Source organism: Dasypus novemcinctus, chromosome 2, assembly GCF_030445035.2.
Source record: "Dasypus novemcinctus isolate mDasNov1 chromosome 2, mDasNov1.1.hap2, whole genome shotgun sequence".
NCBI classification, from domain to species: domain Eukaryota; kingdom Metazoa; phylum Chordata; class Mammalia; order Cingulata; family Dasypodidae; genus Dasypus; species Dasypus novemcinctus.
Genome location: NC_080674.1, coordinates 68,694,147 through 68,720,163, shown reverse-complemented (window position 1 = coordinate 68,720,163; position 26,017 = coordinate 68,694,147). Strand labels below are relative to the sequence as shown.

The 26,017-nt window shown below is 39.5% G+C and overlaps 1 protein-coding gene across 9 annotated transcripts in view; it reads right to left on the bottom strand.

Moving 5' to 3' along the window:
* MAST4 (microtubule associated serine/threonine kinase family member 4) overlaps nucleotides 1–26,017 on the bottom strand; it is a 632,991-nt gene that overhangs the window by 138,728 nt on the left and 468,246 nt on the right. For 2 of the 9 annotated variants that reach the window (XM_004465587.4, XM_004465588.4), the window contains exon 1: nucleotides 22,260–23,201. The exons of the other annotated variants lie outside the window; for them this stretch is intronic. In XM_004465587.4, the coding sequence (XP_004465644.2) occupies nucleotides 22,260–22,351 (92 nt within the window). In that variant the 5' untranslated portion in view covers nucleotides 22,352–23,201. Of the gene's footprint in view, nucleotides 1–22,259; nucleotides 23,202–26,017 lie in introns of those variants that run through there. 9 annotated transcript variants of the gene reach the window in all.

The window sequence follows — 26,017 nt, the reverse complement described above, 5'->3', positions numbered from 1 at the left end:
TGATAAAACTGTCCTAGCACAATATTAAAATAAAAAAACTGCTGTCCTCTATGCTAATTATCTGAATGAGATCATTAAAAATGTAGATTAAATAGTCCCATACATCTTCTACTAACAACTCTGACAATTTACGATAATTATATAAACATTCCCTCTTGATGAAGATAACTTAATACTCTCATGTAAAAGCACTAAAAATAGGATATATTATCATTATTCTATCTTCCATATTTAATATGATATATTTTGACTTTCACAAATAAAGGTAACTGACTCATTTAAACCTGATTTCTTTTCAGAGAGAGTTTCATTTTCATTTGCATTCAGAATTAAATAGAAGGTGACGCACAAAGATAAGGAGGGAAGGAGTCCTTGACATGCACGTCTGTATCAGCATCATGAGTCGCTAAAAAGTGATGGATTATTTTTCCCATCTCTCCTGAGCAGAATTTTGTGGCATCAAGTATTACAGGAGGGAAAAATGTGCCTAAGGGGTTATGATTTACAATTATTCTGTGTCATGCTAATTAGCATAATCTACCATGATAGAAAATTTTATGCAAACCCTAAAAGAGTCAATAAAACTTATTGATCCACAGCAGCAACCAAAGGAGGAAAAATTGCTTATAATGTATGCATCAAGTTTCCTATCTAATTTGGTAGATGATCTTTTGACCTGAAAATAATTCCATGTTTACAAAGCATTTTTCTTACAGTTGGATGAATTACCATTCACAAGTAGAAAGACAAATCAAATCTCTATATTTTGCTTTACTCTCCACTCTATTAGGCTGAGTCTGTACCAGATTAATGGTCAGAGGCAATTACATAGCAATTCAAAGTCAGAAAGAACGCTCCTTTCTGTTAGAAACTGATATTGGAAGATGATGCTGTAATAGGCAAGCAGCATGCATTTGAAATCATTTAGAGATAGATTTTATCTCTAAAATGCAAAGTTGAAGGTATGGGTAGGTAATAAGAAGAAACAGCTTCCTATGCCCCTTATTCGGAACATACTCAGACCTCAATCGTTAAAAGACTTATAAACTACAGGAAAGAAAACGACTTTAAGACTACCCAATGGGATGTGTTTTATCATTATTATTTAACTTTTTCATTTTTCAAAGATTTTACTTTCTAGCTGGACAGTACAATTAAAGCCTGGTAAGCAGGTAGGCATGGTAGAAAGATAACTTTTGTACATTTGAGGCTGTACTTAATTAGGGAAAGTATATGGTTGTGACAAAGGGATGGTGATGCTAAATGATGGCCAGATACTAAGAAACACAGGCCCCTTTAGTGTAAGTAAAGGACACGACTTAGCTACACATAGAACAGGGAACATAGCAACTTTCCCAGTTGGAGTAGACATCTCCCCTGGCCTATGATTCCCCCAAAGGCAAACGATACTGTCTGACAGGGTAACAACTGTCTCTACCAATCCCATGTTTTTGTTGTAGTTTTGTTTCTTTGTGTGAATATACTCTGAGGCTTTCTTAGTTAGATGCTAGGTAAAAGATGGAAACCCAGCAATTTTCTAACTGCTTACTTCCCCACCTGGTGAAGCAAAGGTCCCTTTTCCTGCATAACTTCACCTTAGTTATGCCAGGCCCCAGAGTCAGTGCGATGCTCAACTCCAGGTGTTACCTGGCATGGCCTTTCTCTATCATGACTACAGCACCTCAGCCACCAGGGACTTCATAGAGCTTCTAATCTAGGTACTCCTAACCTGGGGCCGCGGATGGGCAACAGTTCTGTGAGTAGAAATCAGTGGGCCTACGAACTTGGATATTAAAAAAAAAAAAATTACGTCTTTATTTTTGCTAATCACAAACAGAAATATCTTGTTTCCTTCACTTTTACATGTCCATCCAGAGTAGTATTAGCAGTACCTGTGATTTTGTCACGAAAATAAATCAAATATTTTCATATCATGTTAAAGTTGTTGCAGATATTTTGAAAAATCATTTACACTCACCTTTACTTCAAAATTATAGTTATCAGAGCCGCCTCTAGATCTTGATATCTGATGTGTTATAAAGAACCATATATATGACTTTTATTGTTTTGATAACTATTTCAATATAATTGGTATCTTTTGTAATTCTATGTATTTTATTTATGCATTTTAAAACACTGCTCTGCAAGGGAGCTGTGATAGCTAATTTCATGTGTCAACTTGGCTAGGCTATGGTGTCCAGCTGTTTGATCAAGTACCCACTGACCTGACTGCTACTGGGAGGGTATTTTGTGGATTTAAATTATTAGTCAGTTGATTACATCAATGACTGATAACATCTAAAATTGACAAAAGATTGCCTTCAGTAATGAGAAATGTTTCCTCATCCCATTATTTAAAGAAGGCCTTAAATGCAGAACGGATTATTTCAGCAGTCAGAAAGAATTTCTATCCCTACTCCAGACAGCCAGTTTCTCCTGGGAGTTCACCATTACCTTCACTGGAGTTCTCAACTTGCAGCTTCTCTTGAGGAATTCAACATCACCTTCATCAAGTCTCCAGCTGGTATTCAGCTGCCCTATGACATTCAGATTTGCCAATCCGCCCCCCTCGCCACACACACACCATTGGTTCTGGCTCTCTGGAGAACCCTAACTAATACAAGGGTCTATAGCTTTATCATATTGCCAAAGGTAACCATGAGTTAGAACACAAAAAATAAAAAACTGGATAAGCAATGGAGGGTTGAAAAATTTCTTCCAATGTTATACAACTAGTTAGTGGCAGAACTGTGACTAGAAACACGACCCTCTGAGTCGTATTTTAGGGCTCCTTTTATTAAACTGTCTCAATTCAGCTGACCCTAGCTAAAAAAGCAGGGGATCCCTGAAAGACACAGTATGCCATGGAAGCATGTTCCAGGCACAGCGTGAGACTTTGAGTTCTCCATCCCATCATCTCTTCCCTTTTTACACTCATTATCACCAGTGTATATGGAACCAGGAGTTTCCTCTGTTCTTCACGGTATAAAACAGCTAGTTTCAGATACAGATAAATGTGCAATCGAATTTTTTTAAGTCTTTTTTTTTTTAAGATTTATTTATTTGTTTACCACTGCCCACCCCACCCCCACTGTCTGCTCTCTGTGTCCATTTGCTGTGCGTTCTTCTGTGTCTGTTTGTATTCTCATCAGGAGGCACTGGGGATCTGTCTCTCTTTTTATTGCGTCATCTTGCTGCATCAGCTCTCTGTGTGTGTGGTGCCACTCCTGGGCGGGCTGCAGTTTCACACAGCTCTACTTGCGCAGAGGCCACACCTTGTAAGGGGGGGCACCTGTACGTGGGGGCATCCCTGTGTGCACCGGCACCCCTTGCACGTGGCAGGACTGAGCATGGGCCAGCCCACCAAACGAGCAAGGAGGTCCTGGGTTTGAACCCTGGACCTCCTATATGGTAGGTCTGTTGCCACATCTGCTTCCCAATGTGCAATCGAATTTAACATCTAAGACATAGAAAACCAGTTTGCCCATTTGCCATCAAAGAGAATTATCTTTAACCACCCTCAAAAATATTTAAACTTTACTTAGGATGAAGATTCAACATCTTTTCTACAAAATACATTCAAAATTCTTTCCCACGGGTCATGAAGAAGAAAGACAAAATATGTGAGTGAAAATAAAAGACTTGGATGGAGTGATGAAGAGAGAAAACAATAATCAGGCAAAAAAGGACAGAATATAATGAAGGAGGCATATTTACCCTACTTTTGCTGAAAAGTCTTTCAAATACTCAAAATATCACTAATCATAATAAGCCCACCATTCTGTCCTCTGAATAAGTTTGTGAATAACTCAGAATAAAATGTTCTTGTTCTAAGTGAGTTAAAATAAAGTTATTGGGGTTAAGAGGATCTGTTCAGAGTTCTCCAGCATCTTCATTCTAATCCACATAAAAGAGGTATATTTTAGCTGTATCTGAATAATAGGACCTAGGACTCATGAAAATGCTTTCTTACTTTGATTCGCCACAGGCTACCTATTGATAAGGCCTTGAAGTACTGGGAATCTGGAAACACTGGCTCCACTGATCATAGAGTACTTTCCACTTGCTGTGGCTTGGAATAACCAAAGTTGTGGTCATGTGCTACCACATAATTGATGGCAGCAGCTTCTCAAACATTCTCCTAAAACATGTCTAACTAGGTCAAGGTCCACTGATTCTACCTTGCTGGAAAGATGAGAGGTATTTTCTGAAAGCCAGGTCTAGCAAGTAGGAAGTTTTTCTAATTCTTTTCTCTCTCTTTCTTTCCAGAGACTGATGTTATAGCTTTGAGTCTGGAATGATGGTAAGCTGGAAGAGAATATAGGTATAGAACAATCATAAATTCTTTAGACTATATGTTAAAACCTCCTATTTACTAGAATCCTCAGTCTTTTTTGGCTATTTCTACCAATTTTTTCTTTGCTCTGCTAAGCTTGGATCCCACAAACTTTCTAAAACACCTTAAATAAGGTGACATTTAGGTGACTCTGTGTTCATCAATAGCATACTTATACCAAAGGGTAGATATGGCTATTTATCATTGGTAATTTATGAGCCTGCAAATTACTAGGAGATCAGGGAGGGGAAAACATCAAACTCAAGAAAACAAAACAAAACAAAACAAAAAAACAAAAACAAAAACAAAGACAACAAACTACCAGTGCCCAAGGTTACAGCATGGAGGCTCAGTCTTATTTCACACATACAAATCAGATCAACTGAAGATGAAACGCATGATACATTAGACAGTTTCAAACCTTGATAAAAGCAGACCTTGGAATGTGCATTAACTACAATTTGCATTTAATGTTTCATATTTGAACATTAACTGCTTTCAGGGCAATAAGCAAATACAAAAATAACCAATTGCTTTCTTGAAATAGTTCAGACCCTAATAAAACTCCAAGAGATGTTTGCCCCCAACAATACTACATTCATCCTACATTTTGCCTCTGCTGCCCACCTTGTTCCCTGTTTCCCAAATTTCACATGATTTTTCTTCTTTTAAATGCCTTCATCCTGAAGTATATGTAATGTTCATTCCAGACTTGAATTTGGCGATGATGTACCCTAGACTGTCATTTTTTTGCAACAGAAAATGTGGAACACCAGACTGACAATCCAGTAATAATATACCATGTAATATGAGAGTCACATACTTGGAAGGAACCTAAAGTAGACATAAATGCTATTTGGCACTATGTATTGAGATTCATCAATATGTTCACGTCACTTTGGCCTAGAAATCTCTATTCTGGGAACTTATCCTAAGGAAATAATCCAAAAGACAGAAAAGCTATATGCTCACTGTGGAGTGCTTTCATTCAATAAACCTTTATTAAGTTTCTATTATGTGCCAAGCACTATGCTGGCATAATGCCTCTGCCTTGACACATTCACAATCACCTGGGAATATAGACAAGTATACACAGAATAACAATACGGTGAGATAAATGCTGATGGAGGCCTGTACAAAAACAACAGCCACACTACAATGTGCTGGAAGAGAGGTAAGGAGGGCTTTAGAAAATTTTAGGTAACAATTCTTTTTCATAATATATATTTCAAAGATACAAGGTAATATTAAAGCATTGGGGGAAAATCTATAGTTTTATGAAAAAAAAACATTATTCAGTACATTCCACTTTTTAAAATAACAAGCAAGTATACTTGTCTTTAGCAGCACTTAGAAGTCTCTCTCATCTCTCTCTCCACTGCATGTATGGCAATCACAGACCTGATCTGGCAGATTCTATCACTGTCTATTCCTGCCCTTAGTTTTTTTTTTAGACATCAGTGTGTCCCTAATCAAAGCTGCTAAGGAACTGTTAGTTCACTTTGTCTAAAGAATGAAAAAAAATAGGCAGATGAAAAATCCTATCCCTCCTTTGAGAATTTTTCTTAAAAAGGCTGAAGGTTGTTTCAGAAATTCCTGTTTTAAGATTTCAAAGAGTCCTTTGCTAAATATGGCATTTAAAATGTGTAATGATTTCTTTGTGTGTTTACAAATGAGAAAATTCCACAGATTTAGGCATTGGATAGTGCTGGGAAGCCATTAAACAAGTAGACTGGGGACACATGCAGTAATGCAGTGAGAAATAATCCAAACTAAAATGGAGCATATGGCAATCTATGGCATGCCAGTATTTAAATTTGGATTAGAGAAAATTCTATTCCTGTAACATGTACAACACCAATTCAAGTCAGGACATTTACTTATAAGGGCGTGGGAGCTGTGGTAAAGCATCTCACAACATGCTCTGTCCTGCATGGCTCAAGGGTTTGGCCATAGTCCAGAAGTGGGGTAGGGACTTTAGAGAAGAATTTCTAGAGAAGGCCACACCTGAACTATCTTTCTTCAAAAAGTCCAAAAAGAGAAAATTGAACTTGAAATAACCAATGGGAAGAAAGCAAAATTAATGTTTACTGAGTACCTGGATGGGCAAGGCATTGCCCTAGGTCAAGGGTTACCAAACTTTTGCTGTAAAGTTTCAGGTAGTAAATATTTTCAGCTTAGTGGGCTCAGTCTCTGTTGTACCTACTCAATTTTGCCACTGTAGCACAGGCAGCCAGGGACAATACCTAACGGAATGGGTGTGGCTGAGTTCACATAAAACTTTGTGTACAAAAACAGGTAATGAGCCAGTTAGGCCTACAGGCTGCAGTTTGCCTCCCCTGCCCTAAATGCTTCAAAATTTATCTTATTTAGGCACAAAAATAGTTTGCCAGTTATTTTCCCTACTTCAAGATGAGAAAATCAAGTATCGGCAGTAGGGTGAAAATGCTGAGGTCATATGTTTATGATGTTACAGAGTCAGAATTCTAACCAAGCTCTGCCTGAATCCAAAGTGTGAGCTATTTCCACTATGTGGCAAGGGCCTCTTAAGTTGCCTACAGATGAAAAGAGAAAGAGAAGTCAACCTGAGTGAAAGAAAGAAATGGCAAGTCTAATCCTTTCTTCTCCATTAACATTACCTGATCTAAGTCTCCTATAATTTTCAGTATGGTGGATATGAAAATGCTGGTAGTCAGGGTGACACATAAATAGTTACCCCAAGAAAAGCTTCTGGAACAGATAGCACTGAACTTCTTTGTATGGTGAGGGAAAAGGAACCAAATTCTGTATTACAATGTGTCAGATGGTGGCAAAGTTGTAATATAATCACCCTCCTGGAATTCCAGCACTCTCTGAGGGAATTTTTTGTAACAACCTCATTGATATTCATATATTCAGTAATTCATTCATTTTATGCCTCGACAGTGTACTATGTTACTTGGCTACTTGTACTATGCCAACTGCTCCAAAAGGATGAGGCATTTGTCCTTCAAGAACTTTCAACATAATTGGGAGGCAAGGCACAGCCATTAAAGAGTTAATATGCTGATCTGAATTGCTACTTCAGGAAGAAAACAAATTTTAGAGGTAATATGTACATTTCAGTGATTGAAACTCAAATGACAATAGGCAATAAATATGAGTATATTACTGCTCCTAGCTAAACCTTAATCTAGTTATCTACTCACTCCTTTTTACCCCTGGAGAGATCCTTCTTTGGAACCAGAAGACCAGGCTCCAAGTCCATCTCTGTTAATTAATCAGCTTGAAATATTCGTGCCTCGACTTTAACTTTCTCATTTTACAATGAGGAGGGTGCACTAGATGTTTCGGAAAGTCTTCATCAAGCTAAGTCTTCTGGGTATTAGTTTTTTAAAATATGAATCTATACGCCTAACTTTCAAGAAAATATATCCTGGATGAAACTTAGATGACCATATATTTTATTCTGTAATATAGAGTTCTTTAAGTCTTTATAAGTAAAAAAAAAAGTTTCAATTATTAAGACTACATCCCTGGAAAAGCATCAAGTATCATTTAGAGAGTTGCGCAATTTATTTCTGGAAATTAAATAATGATTTTCCCCAAAGGACAGAGGGGAAAGGAAGATGCAGAGCAGATGCATTTATTGTTCCCCTATGGAGAAAAAACATTTCTACACCTTGCAAAAATATATTAACTGGCCTACCATCTGGCAAGCCTGTACGCATCCAGAAGGGATAAAGTTTAGATCCTGAGGTTTTACATTTAAGCCTGTGGGGAGATGGTAATTAGGATTTTTTTGAGTTAGTACTTTTAAGGATGCATGTCAAAAGAGAGATGAGTACTGGTGGAGAAAAGCAGGTCCTAAAATGAGAGACCATTTAGTTGACATCACTGATGTCAATACTCCATGCTTGCCCTGTACCAGGTGGGGCTAAAACAGTAGCTTTCAGATGCAGTTTTGAATGCTGTGCCATGACTTTACCCTTATGCCTCCCATGACTTCTTATATACTATAGACATTTTTCAAGCTGGATGTTTAGAAGAATCTCATTAAGAGAAAAAAGCTTAATCCTGATTACAAAACAGGAGTTATAGTAAGAAAAGAGTTTTGTGGTGTGTGTACATATATATATATATATAAATAAACACACACAGAAAAAAAACCAGGAAGGATAACTCTAAAATGTTAACAGCAGTTATCTCTGACCACAAGATTTTGGGGTAGTTTCTTTTCCTGATAGTTATCTTTTCCTAATTCTCTGTCTTGAACATGTATTAAGTTTGTAATTTATTTTAAAAGTTATATAAGTTTCTCTAAAATCCAAATACAACAAAAAATAGTGGAAGGACTTGATAAATTCTTTTACAAGGCAAGTAAGATACCTTGAATTTATCTTTTGTAAAACGGATATTTTGTCCAATCTTCACTTGCATAGAAAAATCTAAAGATTCCTTTTGGATTGCTCTACTCATTTTCCAACAACCACAATACATGTCAGACTACATTCTTTCCCAGTCTTCCACCTCGTGGTCCTGATTCCTTCACAATAAACAATTCCAAATTATTTTTAACCATTTCCTGTTTGTCAAATTGTACTTTAGGTGGTTTCTTATAGTTTCTCAAACTATGCAGCCTTGAAGGGGCTATCATATATTTATAATGGCCCATAAAACTCAATTAGTAGATGCTTTTTCCTTTCAAACATTTCATTCTGATGCATTTTCCTGGTACTTCTTTTCAATTACCAACCTTGGGCTCAAACTATGTGTTAAACATCTTTGTCATAAAAATAATTTTTAAAAAGGGTGACCAAAGGTAACATGGTATCTTGGATGGGATCCTACACCAGAAAGACATTAGGGAAAAACCAGTGAAATCCAAATAAAGTATGGAGCTTAATTTAAAAAGCTGGGAGCTCAAGGAGGGGTATTTTGATGAGCAAAACAAAACATCTTGTTCTAATTCTCTATTAACATTGTCAACTACTAGAAACTATTTAAAACTTATTGCAGTGATGAAATAGCCCATATTTTAATTGTGGTTCTGGTTATATGACAGTATGTTTTATCAAAACTCACAGAGTTGCATACCTAAAAAAAAAGATCGTTTACTGCATGTAAATTATATCTCAATAAATCTGACAAAAAAAGTTTAACAACAACAACAACAAAAAAACCTAGCCGTATGGACTTTATTTTTTTAGAGTAAACAGTCTTGATAAACTCAATTCCTAAACTAGCATGAATCTGAGTAAGTCTTGAGCTTGGATTATTGTCCATGAAAAAACAACAACCACTGCCTTCTTTTAACATTTTAAAAAGTACCTGAAAGAAAGACTAATTTCTTTTACCCCATCTTCAGGAAGGGACAGTCATTTCTCAGAAACAACTAGCCAGGAACTAAAGGATGGTCACAGCAGAAATTTTGTGATCTAGAGAATTCTGGAGCAATATTTGTGTCTTTTGCATGCTCCAGTATTTATGGTTTATTTTTATTACAATTGTTTCATCCGTAACAAAGAAGTTATGCCTCATTCCCTAAATACAGTGATTTTCACCAAAGAAAAAGATGCATATAAGTGAATGTCATCAACTCATCTTCTTAAAAACACAGTTCGTATTAACATATTTCAGAGGAATTAGTACGTTATTAAAAAAAAAGAAAGGAAAAAGAAGTCTACTCATGTGAAATCACAGGATTTATAATACAAAGAGAGAATTTTCAGAAAAATAATCATGGGGACAGGGGGTGCTGTTTCGCCAAAAGGCCTGTAGATAGCAGCTGTTCAGAGGCATGCCATAAGTCAAGCTTTAATTTTAAAAGCACAAGCCCACTCAAATGCCATTATAAACTGCGATACTTTAAAACGAAGAAATTACAGGAGTATATACATACAATTTCCATTAATGGGGTAAAGATTCAGCAGGTGACAACTTTAAAACAAAGTAAAACCTAGTTTTATTTTTCACTCTTTCCCTTAGTCTGCAGGTGGCATTTCTATAGCAAAGAGAAATGATCAGAGTACTATATTCTACGAATACCTTTTGAAATGCCAGGAGGTTGCTTTCAATAAAAATTAAGATACTAAAATGTTATTTTACAAAGATTGTTTTTATTAATTAGAATACTGTTGGAGCTATACTTCCTTTGGAGACAGGAGAGTATTAGGTTTTAATCTGAATTCACCACTGACTACCAGTGAGATTTGGGGCATATTACTTAAATTCTCCAAGCCTCAATTTTTTCATCTGTGTGAGAGATATAATCATATACTCTTCACAGAGGAGCAAACAAAACAACATATACCTAACTGCGTCAATAGGTATTCGCCCTGGTTCCCTCCTCCTAGGTTGGTAGATCCAACAATTATTCCATGTTACTGTAATTATTCGTCTACATTACTTTCTAATCCCACTAGAGCTACTTGAAGAAAAGGGTCATGCCACTGACAACTTTGCTTCCTGGATGATAATCATAGTCCCTGTCACATAGTAGGTACTCGATAAATGTTTAGTACATAAATGAAAAAAATGAGGTAATACAATAAATCCCCAAGCTCTTACCACAGAAGGCAAATGTAATTAAACCAGATTATTAGGGGATCAGGTTTCCGGAACGTGATCCCAGATCACGCACAAACTCCCAACACAGTAAAAGCCTCATTCAGAAATCCATAATTCATAAATCAATCCCCCTTCAAGTGTTTTCAAATGTAATCAACTTCCCATTTTTTTCTGGAAGTTGTTTCTTCATCTCTTAGCTTCTGGTTGGGTTCTGGCTTCTCTTTTATCCCAGTTATTATTTGACTCCTCTGTAGTGTTTCTACTATAGCCAAGGAAAAGACATTGACAGAGGAGAGGCAAAGTCATTAGGATTGAGGGTCACTCCCTCCAAATCCAATCCCTAACACATTTTAACAAATTCCATCTATGGCTAATAGGCAAAAACAAAACAAAATGAAAACAAAGCCAAAAGAACCACTTCAGTCTACAAGGCCTTAAGATAAAGTGTAAGAGAGATACACACCTGGAACTTCCCAACAAAATCCACAAATGTTGGGCCATGAATCCCCTCCAAACATGTTTCCCTATTAAATAGATTTGAAATCAAACCTGTTAAGTGGCTGAAGGAACAGCTACAAGCCACTGCCTGCTGGACACACCTATAAGAATGGAAGGTTTGAAAAAGCGAAGGCTGTTTCCTCGGCACCAGGCTGGGCAAGTCCCTTACATGGGAACTAGAGAACTGGCTTTAAAACGAAGACTATAATCTTTTTGAAACAATAGGTCATGACGAGCTTCCTTAAAGCCAAAATAAGTATTTGGAGGTGACCGCTAACTCAAAGACGTGTAAAGGGCATATATATTTACCCTGGCATGAATACAACATTTCTGAATATATCTATCAGTGCCAAGAGTCAGAACTCTTTTTCTCATAGACTTTAAACCTGGGACCCATTTGACTGGATGTTTTTATTTTCTAGGAATGGCATCGAAAAGTTGCATAATATTAATATCTAATAAGTTCAAAATCTATAAATTTTGGGCCCCATATCCCTCTGGTCGTGGTGTGACACAGTAGACTAACTGTAAGGTTAAATTTCAAAAGGTAAGAAAAACCACAACTGTTCTTCTTTAAAGAGTTTCCTTTAAGAAGCCATCAAATGTTAAGAAACCAATCACAATTCCATAGAAAACCAGCATCTACCTGCCAGAGGGCATCCTGGCAGTGACTATGCTGGTAAAATGGCACCAAAACTGGTAAGAACCAGAACTGTGCTGGAGAGAACAGGTTCCTGAGCTGGAACCTGGACTCCTTTGCTAAGAAGGATTATAAAAACCACTATTGATTTTTTCAGCTTAAAAATATTGATTTCAAAAGTTAATGTACCTGAACTAGACAGAAGAGAAGACATCAATGGAGAAAGAGTGCTACATACAAATTTTACAGGCTACACAGTAAAAATATGGAAAATTGTATTCTTTACTAACTCCATGGTCCAAATATCTAACCCCAGACATCAAATCCTAAAACATAGAGGAGATGACGATTCGTGAACATAGAAACTTACTTTGCAGAATCCATAACAAGATCTATTACCGTAAGCACCTCTGAACTTTCCCACACTCTACCTGTCCTCCCTTACCACTCTCACCATTTGAGACCAAAGGTACAAAATCTCTTTGCTTAGGGACATATCGTTAATGGAAAATGCAAATTCATAATCATTCATTCAACTTGCCAAGACAGGCGAGTGTGCCTATCAGATATTCTGCCATCTGCCTGCTCTGTGGAGTGGTGGAGCTAGGCTAATTTTGTTTTAAAGAATCTTTTTTTTTTGAAGGCAGATATTTGTTCTTACCAATACTGATAATATGATAGAGAATATCAAGTAGATGAAATTGGTTGCTACACAGAAAAATAAAAACTATCAGGCATGGCTTTAAGATCTCCAAAGTTCAGTGTCTGATCTAGGTAATCTACTTGGGAAAGTCTTTGATTTTGTATCAAAAATCTTGAGATTAGCCAAGTGAAAGTAATGTTTTTAAAGAAATTATAGTTCAAGTTCCAAAATCAACAAGCCACCAAATCAGACTCAAGAAATAACATTACATAATAGCCTCTTAATGCTATTGTTTTACAATAACAAAGGTTTCTTTTACCGTAATTCCTAGAGTGCCTTATTCAGCTGGCAGTTTTTCCCATGACAGACTATTTTTTCCTTAACCCTTCCATACATCTGTAAAAGTGAAATATTTAATAATTATAATTTCCAATTTAAAGATACTCATCATGGAGCATTTAAAAATATATGAATGTTAAAGGACATAGGTGCTTTTTATGAAAGTTATGGGTATAATGATTTTCTTCAGATGAAGTAGCCAAGAAATCCAACATTGACTACACAGTATTCAAATAGTGACTCTTAAAGAAGAAATGCAGTAAGATCAAAATCAGGAGCCTGAGACATCAACTTGCACTGGAATATTTAAAATTAGACAAAATAAAGCATGGCAAAGACAGGTTCAACAAATACTTAGGCTAGTAAAATGAGTCCGATGACTCCATCAGTTTTCTTTGATCTCTAATTCTATGACTCTAGGAGAACTCAGCAAGTTTTACTAATCTTCATGTCATCTGCCACTTCCATTTTCTCTCCATCTAGGTCAGGGGTTCTTAACAAGGCATCTGTGGGCCTGAACTGAAATTCAAAAACACATTATTCTTGTGGGGACATGTTTGTGCAGGTGTGATATATTTATTAAATAATACACAAAAGGGTCTATGGAACAAAAAAGGTTAAGAACCCCTGATCTAGGTGATTCATTCAGAACTCAACACATTACCACCAAAAGATACTGGTAATTTGAACATCTATGCCCGCTAGAAAATTTCCAGGAATGTGAAGCTGGTTTTTACCTTTATAGAGCTAAAAGCCTATTCAAGAATAAAAATGGTGTTTGGCCTACCACATGTCAACATTATGGCTGTATTTCTGCCTGCAGTCATAGTTTCCTAGGAGACCCTAAACCCTAACAAAATCAGAGCCACTGATAAATAGAAGACAACAAAGTAAGCAGAATGTAGAAAAACCCAGACTCTCTGTGGGGTGCTTAAGATAAGAGATCAACATTAATGACTGCCTATTCTTCTTTCCAATATGTTTTACCTCTAGTGGTGATCAAAGCATACATTCTTAGCTTGGATTTTTTTTCTTTAAAAGGAAAGAACATGGCGTTTCAGTTTGATATTGTTATAATTACCTTCTCTAATAAGCATGTCCAACAGCCATTAGTATAGCTAAAACTCCCACGGTTCCTCTCAGTCTATTAATAAGGTTTAGGGTCAACATTTTCAGAATTTACAGGCAAGTTCGCAAGGGAACTTTCCTAATTACCAGGCAGATAGAAGAAAAGAAAATAAAGTACCAGCGCTACTAGTATTAATAACCATGTGAACTTTTATTTAGAGATCTCTTTAATTACAAAACATGCCAGGTGTCACAGAAAACAAATTGGTACTGTACAGTCAAGACTTCTACTGAGATCAGCTATGCTTTTAATAAATGGTTTTATGCACACCCTGTGCCTACTTTCATCCAGGTAGCCCCAGGACCATTTTAATATCTTGGCTCTTTTACTTCGTTTTTTTTTTTTTCCCCAAAGAGATTACTCAGTTACCATGATGTCACTGCCAAATGAGTAGGTTACAAGCATTGAGACAGCTCAGATTAAAAGTGCTCTGTACATGCTCACTCACATTAGAGATGGGTGTGTATGGGTGGGTGAGTGGGGGTTCAGTGTCTCTAGTCTTAATCTTCCCAACGGACCAGCCAATTTACATTTCAAAAGGGAGGCATCTCTTAAATTACTCAGAACAAACCCTATTCTCCAAGGTTTCTTCTCTATAGGCAATCCCCACACAAACGATATCACAACCCCAACACCTGCCAGGTATTAGCTCACAGGGAAGATGGTCTCTACCTCTAAGCTTACATAGGATTCCCCTATTTTTAAAGACATTTACTTAGGCTTCTGATAACTGGATACGTGTGTAAAAGGAGCTTGCAAAGCCACAAAAGCACACCATGTTCTCCTTCTCACTGTCAACTTATCAATACCAACATACTACCCACCCTCTCTCTGTACCAGGGAAGTTAAACCACAAACATACATACATACAACCCCACATGGTGTTGCCCAACAACAGCAGTGAACAGTACATGCCTCCCCATGGAACATGTATTCCAGATTTTAATAGTTTATTTTTAATGCACTTGTTTTTAAAATCTAATTTTTGCACTTACACATCTCTCTTTCTCAGGCTTACATATTCAGAGTGCAAAACACACGATCTGTACTCTCCCTATTGTAGGCTTTGCACTAGAGGCTAAAAGCAACATTTTCAAAATGTGCCTATTCCTGCTTCCATCCTTTGTATCGGGTGTGCTTTAACAGGGTACATGATGCACAAAGAGTTGTGGAAACCTGCTGCTATGGTGTGAGGCCGCCAGGCTCTCAACAGAAATCATGGAGAAATATCCACCAGCTGTTGAAGACCTGCTGAAAGCTCCTGGCTTGGAGTCTCTGCCTTCTCCTCTTCTCTAGGACATCTTTGCTAGGTTGAGGGCAGGGAGATTCATGTGTTAGGGCAGCCGGGGCTTGCTGGATGGCTTTGAGGAGTATTAAAATGTTAGGAGATAGCTGGAGATGAGAGAAGGACTGAAGGGCAAGCCCTGAGGGATAGCAGACCTGTCCCAGCTGCAGAAAACAGAGGTTGGAGCATGACGGAAGGAAAAGGATGAAAGACAGCAGTTACAAAACAGGCCTGGACAAAGCCAGGGGTGGGAGAAAATGGGCAGAGACTCAGGGAGGAGCACAGCCTGCAGGTCAGGCGTAGAGATCATGAGAGGAGGAGCAGACATGTAGGGCTGGGTTTCAGCTACTTCTGGAATAGGCTGGAGGGAAAAGGGTGAGTGACAGGGGCTCAGGAGGAGAGAAAGTGGCAGTGGGCCAGAGCTAGAGTCACTCAGAGCCAAAGTTCAAGAAACAGAAACTCCAACTGGGAAAAACGTTAGAAAGGAGATACTTGTAAGGCTGTGGAAAGAGCTTAAGCTTCCAGGGAGAAGGTGAAAAGGAAACTGTCATTGCCAATTTGGGCGATGAGGCAAACAGACAATAAAGTGAGCAAGAGTGAGTAAGGGGATATGATTCAGGGCCCAGGGCTCACAGGCCAACCATGAAAGTGCACAGGCTAGGGCGCAATGATGTGTGGCTGCTGTATTTAGCTCCCTACAGAGAGCAGTTACCACCCATGGTCTCCAATTCTTCACTTGGCTGCAGTTTCCAGGCTGCCCCCGCCCCCCATCTCTCTGCTGAGACTGCTCGTGCTGACGTCATGGATGACTTCCCAGCTGCCAGAGGCAGCTTCATTTCACCTCTGGAATGGCAGTGTTGACCGCTCCCCTCCTGGGATCTCTCCCACAGGGCTCTCCTGGGACTCTGCTCCTAGCTTTCTTCCCTGTCCTACCTGGATCTCTGCCCAATTCTTACATGGTGGCAACTTTAGCTCTCTCGCAGACGAACCTGATGTATTCCTCTAGTGGTTTTAATGATGACTCCCAGGCCTAATGTTTCTGGCCCAGCCCTCCCCGGGTGACCTGGACCTCATGTGCTACTGCTTGCCTAGGAGACACATTCTCTCCTGCCTCAGTGCCTTTGCTGTTTCCTACGTATGTCCCCAAATTCTTCTCAGGGATGGCTCTTTCTCAACCGTTAGGCTTCCGCTTAAACAGTGTCTCTTCGAAAGAGCTTCTCTGGCTCTGTTACTCTCGCTTCTCGGCTCTTGCTTACAGCTTTCAGAACACTGACCACAATGTGGCAGATGGCTTATTTAGAAGGTGGTTTATTTGGGAGGCCCAAGCACTCTGTGTGGTCTTGTTCACCAGTGCATCCCGAGCCCAGCACCAGGTACATGATGTGGCTATTTGCTGAATTGAAGGAATGAACACAACAGGTGTTCAATAAATATGAATTTAACTGAGGTTAGAGGCTGTAAAAGGGGCAAAGACAAGTACAGGGTCTTGGGGCTTCCTTCCCCAGGTGTGATATTTACACGTGGTTCCTCCCTTCATCTAACTGGTCCCCCAAGTCAAAAACCCCAGGGCCATTGTGGACTCTTTCTTCCTCCTGCTGATCCAATGACTTGCCAGCTTCTATCAGCTTCAGATCCTTAGGTATAATCTCACCACATTCTTTATTGCATAAACTTTCAGATAGGCTACTGCAATTACTTATTATTGGTTTCTAGGTCTCTCTGTAGCCCAACTCCACCCCCTCCAAGACCTAAACTCCCCAGTGCCACTGGACATGCAATGTCTCACACCCACAGGATAAGGGCCAACCTCCCTCTAATAGCAAATGGTGCCTTTACTCTCCTCCCAAGCTTCCCTGCAGGTTACTCATCCCCTTGTTGTAATGATAGAAGCAATGGCAAGACCTAAGATTCATTAAGAGTTTTTATGTGCCAATCACTGAATTAACATTTTACACAAATAAGGACATTTTAATTTCCACAACTACTTCATATGGTAAGTAATTTCATCAAACTCATCTCATAGATGGGCAACTAAAGTCCAGTGAAATTTAACTTACCCAGTATCAAAGAGTCAACATTTTTGCTTTCAGATGAGGTAAACTGGCTTTAGACCAAACCTCTCGACCACTACGCTATATTGCCTCTTCAAATTTTATGCTTCTGGTTCTTTATGCTCCAGTAATTCTAAGCTATGCATCCATGAACTCCGTATTTCCAAAGCCTCCCTACTTTTGTGCACAACATTTCTTCTTCCCATGCAAAGACCTGTCCTTCTACTCGATAAATGCCATCCTACCCTACAAAACCTCCCTCAGGTGCTGCCTCCTCTCCGGAGTGCCTCTCCTAGCTCCCAGGGACCAATGTCTTCCTTATCTATTGACCACTCCTCCCTTGGATGTATCTTGTACATACTTCTTTAATTGTGCTAGTTTGCAATGATTTATTACATGTTTTGCCCCTCCAGGACTGTGAACTCATTGAAGGTATACCTATGGTTTTTGTCTTTGGCTCACAGTACCCTGCAATAAAATAGATGTTCAATAGACATGGATTTAACAGAGCTTCAGGACGTAATGGAGGTGAGGACAAGTAGAGAAGTTCAATAACACCCACAATGACAAGACAGGAGAAAAGTCTATTTTCCATACTCTTTTAAGATGTATATTAATGAGCAGAACAAAAGGAAAAAGAATGCAGCGCTCATAAAAATTCAATACATTCTCACAACTACAGCAGTTAAAGATCCCTGAATGGAGGCAAATTAGGGAACTTGAGCAAAGTGATTAACTGAGCCACAAACTGCCCAAATGCATGGAAAATTGTTATTCATTTAGGTGTCTTTGAGGTTTAAAGATTATCATTAAAGCCAAATGAAAACGGGGATATTGCTGAATATTAAGATCAATATTAACATCAAGCATCTTCTAGTTTCTCTAGATCACTCTAGATCTCTAGATCACTCACTTCAGTAACATTTAGAAATCAATTCTAGCCCTTTACTTACACTGCAACAGAAAGAAGACAGAAGTGAAAAAGCCCTATCTTTTCTAAAAAAAAGTTTTTAATCCAATGGGAAAAGAAAAGATGTTATAAACACAGATGAAAACACATAAATGCAGAAAAAATAACTTCTACTCTAAGTTGTGGGAGATGCTCAAGTTAATGGAATAGTCACAGACCTATGAAATTTAAAGTTGCTAAAGAACTACGAAATTTAAAGTTATAAAGCATACAATTAAGACTTCAGTTTAAAACAGCAACAACAAAACCTTTTGATCAGGGAAGTGGATCTGGCCCGATGGATAGGGCGTCTGCCTACCACAAGGGAGGTCCAAGGTTCAAACCCAGGGCCTCCTGACCCGTGTGATTAGCTGGCCCATGCACAGTGCTGATACGCACAAGGAGTGCCGTGTCACACAGGGGTGTCCCTCGTGTAGGGGAGCCCCACGTGCAAGGAGTGCACCCCGTAAGGAGAGCCGCCCTGCGCTTAAAAAGTGCAGCCTACCCAGGAAGGGTGCCGCACACGCGGAGAGCTGACACAGCAAGACAATGCAACAAAACGAGACACAGACTCTGGGTGCCACTGACAAGAATACAAGAGGACACAGAAGAACACACAGCGAGTGGACACAGAGAACAGACAACTGCAATGGGGAAGAGGTGAGAAATAAAAATAAATCTTTAAAAAAAAAATTAAAAACAGAAACAAACCTTTGGTTCAAAACATTCTGTCCATGCACTCTAGAGTTCTGTCCCTCGAAGCAGCAGGTGAATAGCTGTACTGAGACTGCCTTAAGGAAATGAGGGAGGAGGAAAGGCAAAATCCATCATAAAAAGATGAATGATTTTCAGTGGAATGTGTGTGCTTTACAGCAAAACAGACCAAAGTAAGAGTGCATCTGAACAACCCAATGTCTACCATAGTCAAGAATGAAAAAGAAGGAAAGGCACAATTTTCAACTTTGGGATGAGGGACAGGGAACAATCAGGCTTTTGTTCATTAATTTCATGTAATCTGAAGATAATAGGCCCAAGAGTAAGTCTGTAGGTTCATTTTCCCAAAACTCACGAGTTTACAGGCCCAGGTAGGGCTGAGTTGGAAGAGAAACCTTACAAGCTTTCCTATGACAGAATAAACCAACAAATCAGGTGCCAGGCCAAACTGGCAAGGCAGATGTGATACAGGAAATCGATAGGTTTCCATGATGACAATTTCTACCATAATAAAGGCTTAAAAGTGAAGGGTGTGAAAGCATTCAACCTCTCTTTCTTTTGTTTATGTGGTACAAACCCCTATCCCTATGAGGCCTAAGAAGAACATTCACAGGCTCAATGCTGGATTTTATGGTATGATAGAATTAAGAAGCTGATGTTAAAGAAAAGGTTAGGAGGAAGCCCCCTGGATTACAAAGTTAATCAGAACAAGCAGCTGGGATAAGAGATGCAAAACAAATAATCCGTCAGACAAAGTCAGTGAGTGTGCAGAAAAGCAGCATAGGCAGTCAAAGGGCTAAGGCAGGTCTGACTGAAGGTGAGGGCGTGGTGTCTTCACCTGGAGTCGGGAGCAGCCTCATCAAGGCTGGCAAAAAGGAGAGGGCAACTTAGGAATGGAGAGGTCTTTTTAAAAACGGAGATTTAGGGTACGTGGTCAACCAGGTAAGGAAAGAGGGTGATGTGTGTGACTTGGAAGAGACAGGACTTAGAGCAGTTAAGGAAGGGGAAGAGTCAGAATCTAAGCACATGCTGCACGCCCTTAGGGAAGGACACAGAGCCAGAATTGATCATTGAATAATAGAACGCAACAGCCACACAGACTGCCCTGGAGAGGACACCTGCCCTTCCTCTTTCTGAATCTACATAGCAATAAATATTTTGTTGCTCAAAGTGCCAGCCCTTTGAGAAAATGACTAGATGGATATAGAAATGATCTTGGATGCATATTTCCAAATTCTGTGAATCCTGGAACTCCCCAGTAACAAATCCTGGAACTCCCCAGTAACAGGCTGTGACAAGCTCTGTGCTTAGAAGGGAGGGAAGAAAATCGACCTTCCTTTCTGTTTCTCCAGACTGACAGGTATGGGTCCACGATCTGGGAGTGGAAATGGGCCTTCCACACCCTCCTATTCTGCTGGGAAGAACCCAGGTTACTTTAGTACTTAGGATCTCTGCCAGTGTGTGCTGTCTGAGTTGGCATGTCCTGGGCTGGATGGATAAAGGCCTAAAGCAAGTGATAAAGCAAGCTGGGAATTCTTCATGCACTTTACTCCCAGTCATCTACCAGTTATCCACAGGTACGTAGAGAGAAGAAAGGCTCCAACTGCTTGCTAAGTTCAAACACACAGGTGTGGTGCCAGAGCAGACTCATCTCTTCAAGAACTGGCAGCAGATAAGAGCAGAGGGTGTATGACAACCAGAACCACAACCCTCAAATATTTAAAGGCCCTGCCCAACTGAATAGGTAAAAAGTTACAGGATTCACCATCATGAGGACTAGTGGCCCTGTTCTTAAAGAGAACATGTTCAAATTTATTCATTGCTTTGGGGGCTTGTGCATGACCCCTACAAAAATAGCCCTAATAAAAATGACTAATACTAAAAAAGTGTCTCTGTACATATCATGAGGCGGTATGAGAGAAGCAGTCACATTATTTGAAAGGTGCAGCATTAGAATGTAGCATGGATAGTGGTACCAACACTACTGAAGTTGCATTAAAAGGTAAGCATGGCTTGTCATACGTACACAAACATACCATATATAAACACAATCCATATATAGATAAGTATTCCAGGATATTTTTGAAGTGTCAGAAATACCATGGGGAATGTCAAAAGGAAAAACTACTAAATTATCCAAAACAACACATATCTATTATCTATGCTACAAAAAGATACAGGTATGACAAAACAGAGAGAACCACTGCCTAGAGAATATGAAGTTTCAAATCTGATGGCTTACATCCTGTTTTCTTAATTCCTCTGTTGCTCTCATGCATGTGCGTATGTATTTGTAAGGCAAGTTTTGAAGAAAACAAAAAAAATCTGTATTTACACAACTCGGAAGGTGTGTCCCTCTAAAACCATCATGACACCACCTTTTTCTGTGAGATGTGAATGTGGAAAAAGGAGAAACACCTCCTTTCAAATCATATGCCCTCAGCCCAAGTGTCAGCAACTAACTGTGAACTACCCTTCACTTATCGCATGAGCGTCATCTTGACTTTAAAGTTCTTTTCCTCTTATTTTGTAAAATACATGTTACAAAATGAATAGACCTACCCCCTATTAATAATAAATGTCAGCAAACCCACAGAAAACAAAATGGCAAAGTTAGGCAGACCTGTCTCTTTATGCCGACAACATGAAATAGGCTAACTTGGGCAGTCTTTCTATCATACCTCTGCATCCTATAAGGGACAAAAGCGTAAGAGGAACAGGGGAACATTTGTAAGGTTCTACCAAGAGAACCAGAAGCTGTGATGTTTGGGTAATGACATGGATAAACATGACCAGATCAAAGGGACAACCTTAAAGTATCTCCTCCCCCCTTCCCTTTTTCTCTCTCCACCACTCACGACAAACTCTCATTTGTTACCCATATCTCAAAAGGAGAATAATACTCAGAAGCACATTCCTCAGCATTTACCCAGGAAGCCCGAAAGAACAACGAAATACCTGAAACAGTGCCGCGCCCCCTCTCCCGGCCCCCAGCAGGGTATCAACTTTTCCAACTGTCACCTAATAACCAAAACCTCAGCTGCTGAAAGGCTCCCTGGGCAGCCCGGCCGGCCGAGCACCTCGGAAGCAAAAGCGTTCCCTCTCCAGGCTCGCCCGCGTTTTTACCTTTGTGTTCGCCGAAGCCGGTTCCCACTCCTCAAATGAGGCAAAGTAAAGTTTGAGAGGACAGTCCAAAAATTGGGGTCAGACATATCCATTTCTCTCTTCAATTCACTGCAGGTTCAAGGCCCTAAGACCAAAACAGGATGGGGGGGGGGGGTCGGAGGGGGTGGAGAAAAAAAAAGAAAAAGAACCCCCCCCCCAAAAAGATCCCAATGATCTACAATTATCTACTCACTCCCTCCAGAGGAAAAGGGATGTGAACTGTGATCTCAAGAACTTCAAGCCTGTCCGAAGAGCACCCGTCCTGACCTTTACTTAATATACATCCACTTCTCTAAGATTCGGGAAACGTATTTCCTCTTGGGTTTGCCCTCTCCTAGTCAGCCTTACCAGCTACAAACAGTAATTACGAGAGTTTGGCCGTGCGTGCTGCTCAAAAAGCTGTCTGTGTGTGATTCAGTTCAAGGTACTTTGTCATCTGTTTGGCAGATACCATTTGCAGCTCCTGCGAGGGGGTGGGGGAAAACTACTATTTTAGGTCTTTGGTTCCGGGAGGCTGTTGCTTATCAGCAAAACCATTCGCATCCGAACGTGCCCAGTGTTCAGTTTCCTTTTGCTATCTATATACAATGGGAATACTTTAAATAGAAAACAACAACAACTCCTCTTCCCCTCCCCTCCTAAAAAAGAAAACTTAAAAGCACTTTTAGAAAATCGGCCTATTGGAGGCCTTGAACCTGACACCTTTGTCCAACCTCCCAGCATCCAGATGAAGAGGTAGAGACCCGGTCCTAGCAGGGAGCCCCGCGCACAGCCAGCGCTTCCCCGTTCCTTGCCCGCCGGAGCAGCGGGGCCTTATGGGAAACAGCAGGAAGCAACCTGTGTGCCTGCCGCGCGGTGCCCGGAGAAGGAGCCAGCTGTACCCAAGCATCTTCCGCCTCCTCTACTTCCCCTTTCCAGAGCCCTAAATGGATCCTTCCCCCAAAATAAATAAATAAACTCCAGCTTCTGCTCAGGAACAAGTTGAAGTGTGTGCTGCACACACCTGAAGGCTGACTTGTGATTCATTTCAGAATGGATTACAATTAAAACATGCTGACGCAAGCCAGTAATTACCCTTTACCCAGTCGCAGTTGGTTGTATAGGAAAACCACACAAATGGGATGCCACACTCACCTAAACCCTCAGTAAACTAAATTTATGAGTTTACAGCCATTGGAAAAATTACTACACTGCATATCCATCTGGTTTCATGTACTGCAACAACATATCTAGGTAATGGTGACCCCACTACATGTAAAGATACTACCTATCTGGCATTTATTGAACAACTGCTAGAGTCTCCTTTCAAGAATGTTAGAGTTTGAGAGAAAGAAATGAAGGCGGAATAAATTAATGTTCCGGCCATATATTTTGACGAAAGGCATGGTATACCAATAACTTGTAAAGACGCACAAATACTTGTGTAAAACTTGTGTCATTATATATGACAAAAATTAAATCTGGTGGAATATGGCAAGAGATAGCAAATTTTTAAAGCATTTTAAAGCTAAAATAACCCGTAAAACATGGCTTAGTCCATCCAATAAACACCAGGAGCAAACTGGCTTATAGAAATATGAGGGTAAAGAGAAGACAGGAGGGGTAAACGGCAAACAGGAGTCTGCAGTATGTTGTCTTTAACCTAATTTTTGTGACCCACAGAAATATTTTTACATCCAGAGTTGCTGATGATAATTCTTGGACAGGACTTTTTTGTTTTTTTCCTCACATTCTCAGAAGGCCTCCTCATATCCTTGCAGCCCAGACAGGTAGGCAAAGAAGGTAATAATTTCTCAATGTCACGTTTAAGAAACTGAGGCTTAAAGCACGTGAGTGACAAAATATACTTCGCTGACTAGCTAGAAGTTGGGTTCAGTATTTTTTGTGCCATACTAAGTCATATCGTCTTAAGTACTAAAAAAAAAAAGTTTTGTTTTTAAGGGCTGACACCAAGATAAGTCCTCATGCTCTAGGGCAGAGTTTCTCAACCTCAGCATTACTGACATTTTAGGCTAGATAATTCTTTGTAACAGGATGGGCTTTGTGGCATTTTTGTGCATTTGGAGAATGTTTACAGTATCCCAGGCCTCTAAACACTCTACCACCAAATGCCATTTGAGATGATCAAAAATGTCTCTAGACATTGCCAAATGTTCCTCATATGGTAAATTCACTCCCACTTGGGAACCACTGTGCTAGATACAGCCTCCTTCTAAGAAAATTGGCATAGAGCAGTTGTTAAAAGCAAAAATCTATGATTTGAATTCTGGATTCAACACTTTCTGTGACCTTAAGCAAGTCTCATAATCTCTGTCCATTATCCTCAATTGCAAAATGGGTCAAAAATAGGACCAACATCTAAAAGGATTACATGAAATGATGTACATATAACCCTTAATGCAGTGTACAATACACATTGCACATAAATGTTGGCAATGTACAGAAATGAAAACAATCCCATCCGGAGAGATGGAAGGCTGGAGGAGAGGGCACCCTACAGAGGGCACCTCACCCCATGCCCTCAACTCTCATGGTTCCTTGAACATGCTTCTACAAAGGTGCTACACACACTGTATTATACAATTCACACTGTTCACTGCTGTCTTCCCTTTGGCCTGTGAGTTCTCCAAGGGTAAAGTCATGTTTTACTGATATCTGTATTTCTAGAACCTGATGGCTTATGGTTTATATGGGCATATAAACCCATATATTCCCAAGCATCTATTATTTCTCTTATGATAGTCTGCAATTTTCAGCATCAACAGGTCAATCACTTTTCCCAAAGAATTCTGAACTGATTAAAAGCCCATGAGGATTTTTTTTTTTTAATTCTAAAGACTATCTCTTATTGACTCATTTTTATCTAAATACTCTAACTGGAAGGACATTAGTACTAACATTCCTCAAGTCTCAACGAGGCTCTAAGAAACGTCACAATGAAACTCAAGGGAAATTCCCTATGAATACACTTCTTCAACCCCCAAAGGTAAGCCCAGGGAATAACTTTTTATACTGATGTTTAGGTAGCTGAGCTTAAGAGGGATAATTATATAATAGGGAATAAGTGATGGCTATCCTTCAGCATCAGAAGAACTACTATGAGGAAAAGGATTTGGATCCAGAGATGAAAAAGGCTGAAACAAAAGGGGAGGACTTCCTACAGGAGTGTTTGAGCAGAGGTTACATGGGCACATGAAGGAGATACAGTGGGAAGGACTTGAGCTCTGCATGGACTCAAGTTCTGGTGACTTCTGTACTTCTCCACTCTAATATGCCTTAGGGTCCTTCTAGAAAAGTCCACAGATTTGGGCATCACCCATAAAGATGAAAGCAACAAAATGGATGACATGAAGTGTTAAGTTCTTTTCTTGAGGATAATGCATGTCCTAGACTGTAAGCAGCCTATGTCATTACTATCTCAACTCTGTGCATTTTGAGGAAAGCACCAGGTAAATTCTCAAGAGGATGAGAAAAGATATAAGTATTTTTAACCACATATATTTAAAATTTTTTTTTTACACTTAAAAGGCTTGGAAGAACTTGAGTTGTATCCAAACTGAAAAAAAAAAAAAAAAAAAAGTAAAAAGGCTAATGCATGAAGAGCCAGAAATGAATTAGTTAATATAGTGAAAGTGGTTGATACAGTCCCACGACGTTTAAGATAAGAATAGGTGTGGCACTTTTACGACTGGTCTTCTAACCAGTTTGACTTGATTTGG